The sequence below is a fragment of the Amphiprion ocellaris genome, chromosome 12 (assembly GCF_022539595.1).
Source record: "Amphiprion ocellaris isolate individual 3 ecotype Okinawa chromosome 12, ASM2253959v1, whole genome shotgun sequence".
NCBI classification, from domain to species: Eukaryota; Metazoa; Chordata; class Actinopteri; family Pomacentridae; genus Amphiprion; species Amphiprion ocellaris.
Window position 1 is genome coordinate 22686034 of NC_072777.1, and position 14730 is coordinate 22700763.

The 14730-nt window shown below is 40.5% G+C and overlaps 1 protein-coding gene across 2 annotated transcripts; it reads left to right on the forward strand.

Moving 5' to 3' along the window:
- The first annotated feature begins 1681 nt into the window (after positions 1-1681).
- On the forward strand, positions 1682-14708 carry LOC111578163 (probable ribonuclease ZC3H12D). 2 transcript variants are annotated; one of them, XM_023284789.3, is made up of 6 exons: positions 1682-1908; positions 2985-3435; positions 7911-8050; positions 11846-12080; positions 12202-12308; positions 13341-14708. In XM_023284789.3, exons 2-6 carry the CDS (start codon positions 3065-3067, stop codon positions 14261-14263), a joined length of 1776 nt encoding a protein of 591 aa, XP_023140557.1. In that variant the 5' UTR covers positions 1682-1908; positions 2985-3064; the 3' UTR covers positions 14264-14708. The 2 variants fall into 2 exon arrangements, with proteins under 2 accessions (XP_023140557.1, XP_023140556.1); XM_023284788.3 differs by having other exon boundaries at positions 1683-1908; positions 3041-3435.
- Positions 14709-14730: the final 22 nt, after the last annotated feature.

Consider the following 14730-nt stretch of genomic DNA (forward strand, 5'->3'; position numbering starts at 1 on the left):
TTTAACACTGTATAAGAAACTGTTCAGATAATCAGCTAGTCAGCTAAGTCGCTTATATGCAGGACTGTGGGATTAATTGAACACAGACACAAGAAAGAGGACAGAAGAAGTAACACTGACTTTGGTCATGTTTCGCTTCCATCTTTCTTGACGAGCACAAAGTAGCTGGTAGAAAAGTCAACACTCCCCGTCAGGGAATCAAACTCCAGTCTCCTGCGTGACAGGTGGATATTGTCCACCATACTAATGAGGACTGCATGTGCTAGTGTTTTATCATGTCAACCAGCAGCTGACATAGTTTCAGCGCTGATAAATATTTGGAGCTATACCAACATACAGATGGTACCTGCCAATAAAATAGACAAACAATTTGACTTGTAACAGCTAAGAGATGTCAAACACTTCTGTCCACACTCACACATCAGGGAAGAGGTGTTTCAGCATAACTAGGTGAAGAAGGATTTGCCCAGTATAGTGGAGACTAAAGCGCATCGTACAGCACAGTAGAGCAGCTCCTCAACACAAGACTCAGCAGTCCATCTGCATTGGAAGACCATGAGAAATATTCACATTCTGGGCAGAGAAAACAGATGATTTGAGAGAGGAATTAAGGAGGACATCTCTAAGCAGAGAAAGGGGCCCTATGATACTGCTTGTCAGGTACCTAAAGTGCAGTCCTGAGCTTCCTCCCAGACAGTTTCACTATTATTGATGCCTTCAGACATCACTCCCCTGGCAGTTTAAGAACCATTTACCCCTTGTGGCATGAGTCCCAGCATGATAACGGGGTCTACAAAATTCCACACTCTCCATCAGGGAGTTGAACTCCGGTTTTCCATGGAACAGGCAGAGATACTGTCTTATTTTACAGAACTGTTTGATGCTGTTTGTCAGAGAAAACAAGAACAAAGAAGTTTGTTTTCACACAGTTCTGAACTGATGACCTCTCATTTCTGTAGAGAAGGTGAAAACCATCATACCAGATCTATCAGAGCTTGGGCACAAGTACGGAGGACCATAAATGACCAAATTATCAAAAAATAAATATCCGATATTTAATATTAAATACTTCCTTAATGCTGATAACTTAACAATAACGGTACAAAGTGTGGCTTTAAAACTGGAGATCAGTATTTATAATTCAGGTTTGAGGTTCCTCCTTGTGCAGTTTCACAACAGTTCCCACCTTAAGTAATGTGAGTCATCAACAAGCCCTGAGTCATGTGATATGAAGGTTAAATTAACACCTGTACTTCCTTCCAGTCATTTAGAACTGAGTAAGCCACTTGAATGTGAGGTAAAACCTTCAAAAAGAAAAATCCTGTTGTTTCTTACTGAAGTTCTTAGGAATACCATGACCTGGATGACTGACAATCTACACCCTGAATCTCACTCTAGTTTACATATGACCAATAGTAGCTGTTTAAGGAGACACAGCACACCTATGTGAATTTTTTAATGTTGGAAAGTCTGAGACACATTTGTTAAAACATGATTAAGTTGAAAAAAGGTCTGAATAAGAAAACCTCAGCAGTCTGATGCCTCTGTCTCCACTTGGCAGCCTTCCTGGTGCAACAGACCTTCATTTTACACCACACCAGGAAGAGCTGAAAGAAAATAAAAGGAGAAAGGACAAACAAATCCCTGTAGCTAACAGCTCAGCACCGGCTTCAGACAAGGAAGTACAGATCACAAATTTACAGAGCGTTCTCTTCCTTGCCGGTCAGTGTTTTTCTTCTCTCTCTCTCTCTCTCAGCTGCACTCACTTCCTCCTATGAGTAATAAGAGCAGCTTCACACAAACCGGCGTGTTTGTCAGAGCGACTGACTGGCTGAGTGAGAGCAGTTCATAAAGAAAGAGGCAGCCGGCGACAGGGACTCATGCTCCGATCCACAACTATCTGAATGTGTAAGTTCAAAATAAACTTCATGTCATGTGACGGCGGAGCTCTGCCTTCTGGTTGTTGTTAAATGTAAGCCCGGCTGTGGTCTTGTCTTGTTGGAGCTAGTCATGTTTCAGGTTGTGAGACTGTGACAGGCAGGTGTGGAGGTCTGAGCGTGGGCTGTGTCAAACTGCAGAGGTTGTTAGAGTTAATATACAAGTTTAGAAATGTAAATGAGTCTGAGGGGCCTTGTAGGTTAACTGAATGTCAGCTGAGCTGCAAAGGATGTGGTTTTGGTGCAGGTTGTAGCAAGACTGTGCAAAGTCAAGTCAGAAAAAAAAAAACTTCAATTTTAAAGTCAAGTTTCTTTTTTTTATGAAATGTCTCTTTAAAGTGAGACATTTATGGCTTTTGAAGGCAGTCACAATGAGTCGGCACATATGTGATTTTTCTTTTCCTCATACTTCGAGTGTCAAGTCGACACATCAAATGCAGCTAATCAATTCATCTTGCAAGGCGGAGGATCAAAATGCTAAAAGCTTCAAAGTGTGATGGATGTGTTTTCTCAGGAAACGATGAGGCAGTTCAGATTTTTTGTTTGTTTTGTTTTATTTTAACCCAACACACCCTCTAGTCAGTTAGAATGTTTTTTCTTCCCTCTAATTGTTTCAGGTGTGTGAGGACAGTTAAAGCTGTGCACTTAGAATAGCTCTGCTTGTGGGAGGAGGAGAAATGGAAGAAGTGGGCTGAGTCATTCAAGCACCCTCAAATGCATCAGTGTGATCTCTCCTTGTGGACTCTGAGTTCAGGGGGTTTCCAAAAAGAGCAATAACACGTGTCTGGAACAGGAAGAGTTTTGTAGCTTTAATACCCACAGTCGTTCACGTCGGTTCCATTCATTCATGTTTTGGTCGTTGACCAAGGAGGTAAAATTAGAGCAGAGATCAGTGCAGACCCCGTGCTTCCTCTCCTAGTCTTAGTGTGACGGGGGCTTTCTGAACCAGCATGACGTCAGCCGGTGTTTGCAATCATGAGGTTGTGGTCGTCTGTCAAACCACAATCAATGTGACTGAAAACCCCGCTGTGCTTCCTGTGTTTACAGTGACTGAGGTTTCCTGCATCCCCTTTGTTTGACACCTGTCAACTGTTCCAAAACAGAGACTTGTCGCCGTGGAGACGCTGATGATCCAGAATAAGGAGGCGAGGAGGAGGATTCCCCAATCAGACAGTCCTGAGCAGAAGAAGAGCTCAGAGTCAGCCATGGACCACCAGCAGCACGCCAAAGTGGAGCGGTTCCTCAAGTTGGGATACTCTCACAGCGACATCCTGAGGGTGCTGGAGAGCCTCCGACACGATGCCCAGACCAACGACATCCTGGAGGAGCTGATCAAGACCTGCCACACTCGCAGCAGCAACAGCAGCGTCCCAAACAGCCCCAAACTGGTGCCCAGAGGCTGCAGCCCAAGTTCAAACCAGACCAGACCTGGACCAGACAGGGAACCGGCCGCTGGGTTCAGACCAGTGGTGATAGACGGCAGCAATGTGGCCATGAGGTGAGTCCACACAGAACATCTGGCAGCAGGAATATTTGCCTTATATATCACTTTTTATATGTTTCTGTAATGAGAGGAAGAAGAAATGCTGAAATAAGAGGAGCAAAACCACTCTGTTAAACTAAATTTGAAGTATCTATCATAAGCATTTGTTGTACAAAATTATATTATCTGATCTCTATTGGAATATTATCATTATTACACATTATTATCCATTAATACTTTAAAGTGTACCTGATTTACTGAACTAGATCATTTTTTACATGTAAAATCTTAATAATCTGCAAAGCTACTATATCTGTCAGAGAAATGTAAATGGCCAAACAACATCATTTATATCATCATATACATTTCTCTTTTTTTATATGCATAAAGTAACATAAAGCAGAAATATTCAGTGCTGCATTGATGTACAGTTCTTTCACAGACTAGCTGGTATTTTCATTCTTGAGCCAAACCAAACAATGTCACACATAAAAAAATATTTTGACATGATGGCGGTAGAAAATATTTTTTGCATTACTTCCTGGAAAAATACTTTTTTGACGTGCAGAGCTTGAAAAAGAACGGAGGCAGTCTGTTCATTCATGTGTATAACTGAATGAAAAACAATCAGAACGATAACATTATAACCGAGCTATTTCTGTTTTAAAGTTCATTTCACACAGCGGCTCTGTTTGGGTCTAAGCTTTGTTTCAGTTCACCGATCTGCTCACACCACTTCCTCTTTAAGCATGTGGGAAGTGAAAGCATGATCTGTGCCTCTGCTCTTCTCTCTTTTTATCTGTATTTTCTTATTGGCCCAAAGGGCAGTGTGACACGATGCTGCTGTTGTTTTTTAATCATATGTAAGCTGCTGTTGTGTCTACTGTGACCTGTAACACGTAACTGCTGTCACTGGATCTCATAAATGGCACTTATACCTTTCCTACATCGGTTAACAAGGAAGTTCTGAGTCAAAATTTGCTCAGTCAAATAAGTCGTTGGAGTAGGTGGAGTGCATGATAGGAATTCAACATGGAAAACAAAAGAGAGATGTTTTCACTGCAAGTATTCCTGTAAGGACAAGTGAGCTGAAAGAGAAAGAGGGCTGAAGTATTCACTGTCACACCTTCATTCACAGGTAATTCAGCGTAACTGGACTCAGGCTTTAGGCATGACATCTCAAAGACTGTAGTGGAAACTCTCCTATTTCTGTTTCTTTTTACCTAATTTGACCAAGTTACACAGATTATCAACAGTCAGTCTTCTAATTTTTCACCCTGACTGGTTCATGAAGTTATTTAAAGATACACTGATCTTGTGCTTCCATAAAATTAGACGGTTCAAGAGAGACAGTTTGAAACTTGCAGTCATTAATGCGACTCAAGCTGCAAAAATGCCGGATCTTGCATTTCCAATAATACAACTCATCATTTTTTTCAAGCTCCCCGGCCGGTAAACGCCCACGTTTTGATTCTTGCCGCCCCCACTAGCTTACTTTGATCAGCTTGTCCTATCCAAACCCAAATCAAGATTACTCAGACAATCTCACTTCAATTTTCTCACACTTTGACACCCTTCCTGCAGTCACAGAAAACATTATACAAACAGTTTCATATGACGCATGACACATAACAAGAATAATGCCATAATAACTTTATGTAAATAGCACTTTCACAAACAGGGGTCTACTTAGTGCTTTGACAGCATAAGCTAAAGCAGGATTTCCTGAAAGCAGCATAAGAACAATTAAAATAAAACAAGGCAACAGCCGCGAAAATGCAAATCGAAATATGTAAATATTAGTCAAGCCAAGTCACCATTATGTATAAAGCACATTTGAAACAACAGCTATTAAGCTAAAGTGCTTTCCAGTAGAGAAATAAGATTAGGTTTGAGATCCAGTATAATCTATTATGTAAATTTACCTTAGTAATTTGAATGTTGAAGTTAAGACACTAACAGCATTGCATAAAATACAAATGTACCTGACTTAATTAAATACTAAGATGAAGACCCTGAATATTACTATTTACGCAGAATTCACCAGGCTAATTTAAATGTTTGGATGAAGAACCAACAATGTTACATATTCTAACAAATTAAGATAAGATAGTCCTTTATTTCTCCCCACGCCAGGGGAAATTTACATTGTTGCAGCAGCTTATGCAGCAATAAACATAGTAATAGTAATAAAATAATAATAAAATAGTAGTAATAACATTTGTAATATGTACAGGGATGAGAAATGAGAATGAAATTACTTGACTAATTTAAAAATTAAGGATAAGAGCATACAAAATTATAAATGGAAAACCACGCGAATCCAAAGATTCCCAGTGAACAGTATGTAAAAGACAGTTGAAAGGAAAAATTACCTTGTAAAACCTTCAGCAGAACCAGGTTCAGAGGGAGCAGCCATCGGCCTCGACCAGTCAGGGTGAGGATGACGAGGAAGGAAAAATGTAAACAGACAAATTCACAAATGTCATGGACAGTTTCTCAGAAATGTTGAATTCTAAAATTCAAAATGAACTAATACATACCAATTTACACATCTATAAACATTAAAAGTTCAACTGTTGACTTTTAATAAATGAGAATTTTATAGAACTGTGTCTCTGGGTCTTTTAGTGGAAAACATATATTTAACTCCACCACATTTATCTGGCAGATTAGGCAATTAGTTAGTTAATTAGTAGACAATCAAAAGATTCAATGAGCACTGTCAGAATTTAAACCTGCACTAATCCAAATGTTTGTACTAACAGTCCATTTAATGACTGTGTGTGATGTGAAAGGTGTTGCTCATAGTGACGAATTCAGAGAAAATTTGCACCTCACCTTGTTAAGCTGAGAATTTCATGTTGACAGCAACAGCAATACTGTGACAAAGTGTGGCAGCATTACAATTAAACTGCATACAGAACTTAGTATCTTTTCTGTGCCAAAACTCTTTTACTGATCACAAAATGAGGTAAGTATCGCTTTTACAAGCTAAATTTTCATTTCATTCCGTCTCACTCTCCACAAGGTGTGATGTTAGCCATAGAAATTTTAAAGTTTAACCTTAGATCTTATTATTTTTCTGAAGGTAGCTCAAGTCACAAGTGATGCATTCAAGGACTTTAAGAGAGTTGAAAATCTGATGATTAATTGTGGTTATAACAAGTTTTTAAAGAAACCTTTCAAACACACAATCTAGTTTTGGGGCCCAGAATTTTGAACTATTTAATATATACAGGGGTTAAAATAAATTTCATAAAGGTCAATCTTAAAAATAAACACCTTTTGTTATTTTACAGTGAATGCTTATGCTAGCATCTATGTCTTGTCCTTCTACCTGAAGAGGTTCATAAAATTCACAATGAAGCAGCTGCAAATGTGCTCGCTTTTACAATTGTTGATCAGATTTGGAAAAGAGCTGCAAGCTCGGCGCCGCTAATTTAAACTATCAAGGAAACATTTTTTAAAGTAACCTTCATGTTAAGCTAGGAAAGACAGATAAAAGTAATCACAATCCATGAGCTAGCTCATGCCAGGCTTTATCTTGAGTACCTGCTGTGCTGTTGCACAGTAGTGTCTCACTATTTCCTGCTAACAGAAAGAAGGGGAACTCCCATAGGTGTACATGTGCACATGCACGCATTTTACTTTCACCTGCAGGCAAAACGATCCAGTTTACTTCTTCAGCAGCTCCTCATTACACCCTGGTAATATGAGTTTTACAGTAGGTTTGAGTTTCAGAGAATAGACATTGGATTAGTATGAACACAAGTGTTAGTCAAACAGATTTTGCTGATACAAGTGAATGACAGTGATCACATTTCAGACAAGAGTCTCATTTTTTTCTCAACCTCTTATTCTTACACTTTTCAGAAACATTCCTGAGTTTACTGAAATGGCACGCTCAGTAAAAACAAACATTATTTTCTCACTTGTGATCTTGCCATGTGAAGGAAAACTTGGAAAACAGCTTCTGGATCAAATATCCGTCACAACTTTTCCCCCGGGATGTGCAGACCTACGATCATCTGCTATTTTTTTGCCCAAATATCAAGCCCTTGTACTGTTTTCCTAAAACTGTTGAGGAATTATCAGAACTGGTAAATTCTCTTCATACTGATCAATCAGAAACTTTGATAAAGTCAAGTTATGATCAGGGTTGAGATCTGATATCAACAACAGTGAAAACAGCAGATGGATGGCAGTGCAGGGAAGTACTTTTAGATTTAGCTTAGAAAAGCCACGGCCTTTAGCATTAACAAGGCTCTATAGACAAAGAGAAAAGTCTCAGTTCTATGTCAGATTACTCATCTTTGTGCTTTTGCAATTGTGTTTTAGAGAACTCTGAGCACACATCTTGCAACACCGTCAATTTCCTGAAAGGGGGAGTAGATGAGTGCATGTAACGTGCACAGAAGTACAAAAGAAGAAGTTGTCTTTACTTTTTCTTTTTTTTTTTGTTGACTCTGATTTCTATGTCTTTATAGCCATGGCGACAAGAAGGTGTTTTCATGTCAAGGCCTCCAGCTGGCAGTGAACTGGTTCTGGGACAAAGGCATGCGAGACATCACGGTGTTCGTCCCCCTGTGGAGGAAGGAGCTGCCAAGGCCTGAGGCACCCATCACAGGTAAACTCACCTCAGTGCAATTGTGGGAATTCCTTTGGTTGAGGAAGTTCTGAGGTATCCTTCTTATGTCACCACTGCTGATCAGGATGAACAAGACTTTAAATCGTATTTCATTACTTACTTTGTTTGTTGTCTTTGGAATGGGGCGAGATGTTAGGCTCCAGTTTCAACAGTTGGACACATAACTTCTAGCTTCAGTACAAACTGTTTCACAGCTATTCTGTCAATAGGTAAAGTCTTAAATTAGAACCTAACTGGTTATCTTGTGAGAAACCAACAGTGTGTTGAGCGCAAACCTCTTCAAACAATAACCAGTTATGTGAATTTTAATTTCAATTTATTGGTTTTTGGTCCATGTGGTGGCAGTGGAGCTAAAGATATGTGAGACTATTTACACTAATCGGCCACAACATTAAAGCCCCCCACTTAATATCCCCAAAAAGCTTGTATGCTCATAATTGTCTGTCTGGGTTCATATCTCTTTTCCTGTTTGTTTGAAATTTCAGCTCAAAAACTAATTGCCATGGTGGATTAATAAAGTTGCGCTTACTTAAACTGAACTGATTAATATCATGTAGGTCACCCGTCTGACCTCTGAGGATGCCCTGTGGGATTCTTTTGCGACTTGGTTGTGAATTCCTGATCGTATTAGGATTAGGGGGAGTTTGGAGCCCAGGTTTGACAGGTTTTTTAGCTCTTGGTCGTGTTCTTCGAGCAGTGTTTGTGGTGGAGCAGCATGTAGGAGGATGTTTAGTCTCCAGTAATGATTAAGTAGGTGGTACATGTCTAAGTAACATCCACATGAAGGCAGGACCCAAACTTCCCCAGCAGAACATTGCACTGTAGCGAAATTATGGAAGTTATGTATTTTAGCTGTCTGTGGTTTTAATGTTGTGGCTAAATGGTGCAAAATCTAGCTAATAAAGAACATTTTTAATATTCAGTAGGAGTTGTGTGTGAGTCCAAGTCTACTGAAATGATATGTAGCTCTTTAGCTGCTAAATGTTTCACAGTGCTAACTAGCTAGATGTAGCTTTGTGTCTCTGACTTTCATGGCAAGTAAAATACAGAGACATCAGAGTTTTGATGCTGAAAATTGAAAACAAAAGACCAAAACACTGAGCCAAAGAAAAACTAAAATCCTGAGTTTAGCTGAGGGAAGCTGCAGGCTAGAAGGTGATAATTCTGTTCATCACTACAAGCAAGCATTTTCACAGTACTGATAGCAGTTTGATCCATTGTTAGTATGCATTGATCTGTGCAGCTTTAATTTGAGTACACTTGATTGTGAAACACACACACATGGATATGTAGTCCATCATCAGCTCTTATAGTTATGTAACTGTAATTCTGACCTTCCTCAAAAAGAACTGCTCACTATCCTGAGGCTAATCTCACCATCAACCGTTGTGACAAACCGTATGTTTAGAAGCTTTTTAGGCCTTTTCCTGACAAAAAGAAAAAAGAAAAAAAGAAAAAAAACAGCCTGAAACTATGATGCACATGATGTGAAACTTAAGGCTTCAATTATCGTCATGATCAGGAAACCAAGGTTTTTTCAGTCAATCAATTTAAGGGGGTTATTTCAATAAGCAGGTGCACTGACTGAGGAGAAAAGCTGTCCTCACTAAAATTATGCATTTTACAGTTAAAGAAGCAAAATAAGCAGATTCAGAAAAAAAAAAACACAGAGGCCAAAACATAGCACGGGATTCATACAGCATGTTAAAAATGTGCTTACATCAGAAGGAAATATTTAATCTAGGATCACTAATTGTCAAATCAAGGAAATGAGAAAAACCAACATCCTTGATAGGCGCTTATTTTTCCATCCTGTCCCAGATCTGATGGCTGCTGGTAAATTCCCATCACTACATCCTGGATGTTGTAATCATTCTGTTTTTCAGCTGCAGCTCTCACCTTGTTTCACAGTAAAAAATAAAAAATAAAAAAAAGGGCATCAAACTGCCCACAGAGCCTCCTCAAACAATGAGGAAGCATCAGCACCAAAACTGAAATGCAGCGTGTCGCTCGTGTCGGATCATGTCAGCTAAAAATAACCTCTTTCCTGAAATCAGCAGTTTACAAAGAAGCACCAGTACAAAGTGCGGCTCTAGTAAATTTATGTTACTGCTGTATCAAAACAAGGAAGCGTAAAGATAAAGACACAGATAGAAGCTCACATGGATACAACCTGCTGCAGTAAATGTTTGAAATTAATTTCTAACTAAAAGCACTAAAACAGGTCCAGTTTCATGAACTATGTGAGCAACAGCAGCGGAACAGATTTGTTTTTCTTACATGCTTCCACAGCTACAGTTCTGCTTATCATCCAGTCAGTGTGACACTATTCACAAAGATCTGCCAACACATTTTAAGCATCTGTCAAGATTTCTAAATAACAAGAATTGCCATCTTAACTAGTTTCTCTTTAGATTCATGTCTGTCCACACTCATAAAATGTTTGCAGTGAAGACTTTGAGGGATTTAATGAAAAGGTATGAAGTAAATTTATGCCAACAAACATGATTCTGATAGTCAATGTTTCAAGTATGGCTATTGCTTCAAAGAAGTGACAAATTCTAAAACATGAATGCCTCACATACATCGAAAACCCAGCACCACAAAGGATTTATTCAATTACTTCTGGAATATTGGTTCAGAATCTTATCATCATCTGAAATATAATCACAATTACCCCTTTTGTTTTTGAGTTATAGCACTGAATCCCCAGACATTTTCTTTTACAGAACATCAAACATTATATTGACCATAACCTTTTACCTTTTGAATATAAAATGTCATTTGTGTGGACATTTTCATATAATAAGCAAATGAATACTTCAGTTATGGCCAAAAACAAGTTTTAGGAGGTCACAGTGACCTTTGACCACCAATATCTAACCAGTTCGTTCTGGAATCCAACATTTGGTGCCAAATTTGAAGAAAGTCCCTCAAGCCATTCATGACTTATTCTGTTCACAAGAATGAACTGTTACAGACGGACACCCCTAAGAGATAATGCGTCCGACCACGGCCGTTACCAGCACGGAGGCATAAAATAAAAGATTTGAAAACATATATGGGTTATAGCGGCCTGACTCTTGTAGTAATAGAATAGACCTGCTCAGTAGTTTGTTGATGCAGCAGCTCAACAGTTTTTGGGTTGATGGAACAATTGTTTTTGTATTTAACTAAAGAAAATGGCGAACTTACCATGTAACTGAGGAAACTGAAGTAGACACGTCCTTTGTGCCTGTAATGATAAGAGTGAATGAATGAGCATCTTAAACAATTTCAATCATTTTGAAAAATTCATTCAAAAATTGGCAGTGAGGTCCTTTAATCTCCACCATATATACAATATCATGCATTCTGCTGCTAAATACTAACTTAAAACCTAAAAAAATACAGTGAACCCTGAGAGTTTACTTGGGCCCAACATACTCCAACCAAACCATTGATAGTTTTGTTGATTTTTGCCAATGAATTGAATACAGCAACAAATCTAAATCAAGTAAAGGGACTTTTTTCATTAAACTGACACAGATTTCCAAGTTCAAGTTGTTTACTCATGGTAAAATTGTAAAGCAGCTCTTTCATTCATATTTTTATGTTGAAACAAGTTATGTTTTACGGTACCGGAAGGTTGAGTGAAGTACATTTTCAATCACAATCACAGCTTGAAATGGGCTTTACTAAACAGTTGAGAGGTTTTTAAAGCTAACCAACAGGCCATTTCATTTGCCATATTAATCCGTATTGTAATCACCGCTATTGTCATGTACTTGGCAGAACAACATATTCTCCACGAGCTGGAGAGGAGGAAGATCCTGGTGTACACGCCGTCCCGCTGTGTAAACGGCAAGAGGGTAGTCTGCTACGATGACCGGTACATCGTAAAGCTGGCCTTCGACTCAGATGGCATCATCGTGTCCAACGACAACTACCGAGACCTGCAGACTGAGAATCCCCAGTGGAAGAAGTTCATAGAGGAACGGCTGCTGATGTATACGTTCGCCAATGACAAGTAAGGCTTTTTTTGTGGACAGATTCTGAGGGGAAAGGAAAAGTTTGGGTTCATTTCTACCCCACTATTGCACAATGAATTCCGCTAACGTTAATCTAACTGTATCTCTGTTCTGGGGCAGGTTCATGCCTCCAGATGATCCTCTGGGCAGAAATGGTCCCACTATTGATGATTTTCTCAGGAAGAAGCCATGGACCACAGATAATAAGCTGCAACACTGTCCATACGGTAGGTTCACATTGTGGTTTTGACCAGTTTACAGTCTCTTGTGCTGCACTAAAGGATTAAAAAGGCAACCTGAACAATGAGAACCAATCTAAGGTGACATTTCCATGTAAACTGGAACATTCCCGAACAACTAGCACCACAATGGCGGCAACAAAACAGCAGCACATTTTTCCCCTCATAAACTGGTGCAGTCGCCAAATGACACCATGCAAGGGTCATCCAATTGCATCCAATATCAGCAGTTTCAAACCAAATTGCATCACACACAGTATAAGACCCACAGACACAGACGTAGAACCAAACTGCACTTTCAACACTGTTTTTGTTAATGCAAACTGTGAAACTCCAAAGCTAGCATAGCTGCAAAAAAGACTGATGAAACCAGAGCATCATCAGGAGACTCTAGCAGAAACGCAGTCAGCCAGTCTGGGAAGTACTGGACAGAAACCGATCGACCAAAGTGTATTTCTGAGATTATTCAACCGCTTTCCAAAAGATTTCATAAGACCAAAATGGCCCACAGAGGAAGTGTCAAGTCCCAAAACATCATCATTACTTGAGTTTCGAGATTTTGAGTCAACTGAAAAGTAAAAGCTCCAAACTGTGATTTCAACACAACATACTCCTTTCTTTGGTTTAGAGATTGTGACATTTGGTCAATCATTTCTTGTGCTTTCTTACTGTAAAACAGTGGAGATTCTTTTGGGGTAACCAGCAGGGGGCTCTGGTTTTTCTTTTCTATTCTTATGTAGCAGCTGGGAAGCTTGAAATTTGTGGAAGGCCTCTCATCTGTCAGGAAGAGATTAGGTAAAGATTGGTTCTTTAACCCAGATAGCACAGTGGTAGCTGGATCCAAACAGCAGTCTGGATAACAACAATGATTCAAACATGTTAGCTGTGTGTCAAAAGCACAAATAAACTTGGAGGTCCAAGGGCTTACCCTGTGCTGACAAACACATGACATTTGTTTAAAGAGATGTAGGTTCACAGCTGTGTGGCCCAATAATAAATAATTGTGCTTCCTTCTACCAGGTAAGAAGTGTACTTATGGAGTAAAGTGCAAGTTCTACCATCCAGAGAGGGCCAACCAGTCGCAGCTGTCTGTGGCTGATGAACTGAGAGCTCTAAGGGACAGAGCCAAGAACTTCTCCCCTGCTTCATATCCGGAGCTCAGATACACCTCGTCCACCCCTCCACCCCTGAACATAGACGACCACAGGGCTTCACCCAGCGAGCACTCCGTCTGTCAAAGGGATTCCAGCAGCCCCAGAAGCCAGCCGTACACCAGCCTGCACCACTTCCCGTGCCTGGACGTAGACGAAGCCTTCAGCTCCATGGAGAGCTCCATGTCCAGGCTCTACATCCAGGACAACCCCTACAGTCTGGAGCAGCCACTGCACAGCTACAGCAGCGGCGTGGCGAGCTACAGCCTGGGCCACGACGACTACTCCCTCTCAGGTTCGTATGGCAGCAGCAACCAGCATCTCTGCCTGAATCGAGGAGGTCTCTACCCTCATCAGAACGGCTCGTTGTCCTGCGACTGCTCCATGTGTGGCCAGTGCAGGTGTGGTCACCAGCAGGCCCGGCTGTCCCCCATCAGCCACCACCATCACCACCACCAGCCAGCGTGGAGCTCCTGCCCGGCGCTGCCGCCACATAACAGGGAACATCCCGCTCATTTCTCAGATAGCCAGTACGTCAGGCAAACCTCCAGAAGACACACCCACAGTCTGCCGAGGGACCCGTGGGTGCAGGGAAGCCTCTCGGGCCCTGTGCCGATCAGCAGGTCCAAGAGTCCGTCCAGCGAGCAGAGGAAGGGCCTGAGGAGCCAGCTGACCACGCTGTTCCCCCAGAGCATGGTGGAGCAGGTCATGAACGCTTACCCACATGTCTCAGACATGTCTGAACTGATTTCTCTGATTCAGAGCTACAGAACCAACCAAATCTCCTTCTAGACTGTAAAGACTTTTTTTTTTTTGGTGTCTTCAAACTGAGCCCACATTGGAGTTCTCATCCCAGGAATGAAGTGAAAACTGAGAACATTTCTTCAAAAGACTGTGAATTTCAAATCAAATCTATTCTTCTAGTTTGAACTCATTACCCTTTAGCATTAAAAAGTGACTCAGTCGGATAAAGTCTAGATAATGCAGCAGACTGAATGCTATTTCTTTATCCTGTGTAAAAGTGCAATGCACTACGCTCCATATGAGCTACTTATTGTAGCACTGACAAATGTTTTATTTAAAGCAGCATGTGTTGTTTTCCCATGTTGCCTCAAAGTGAGGAACGCTATGCCCTGTATTTCTGTAAAGAATGTCGATGGCAAGTTTTTAATATGAATTCTGAAGGCTTGTGTTTCTGCTGTGCCTGTGGAAAACAAAGAATACTCAAACCACTCGGGATATTTGTCTTTGTTGATCGT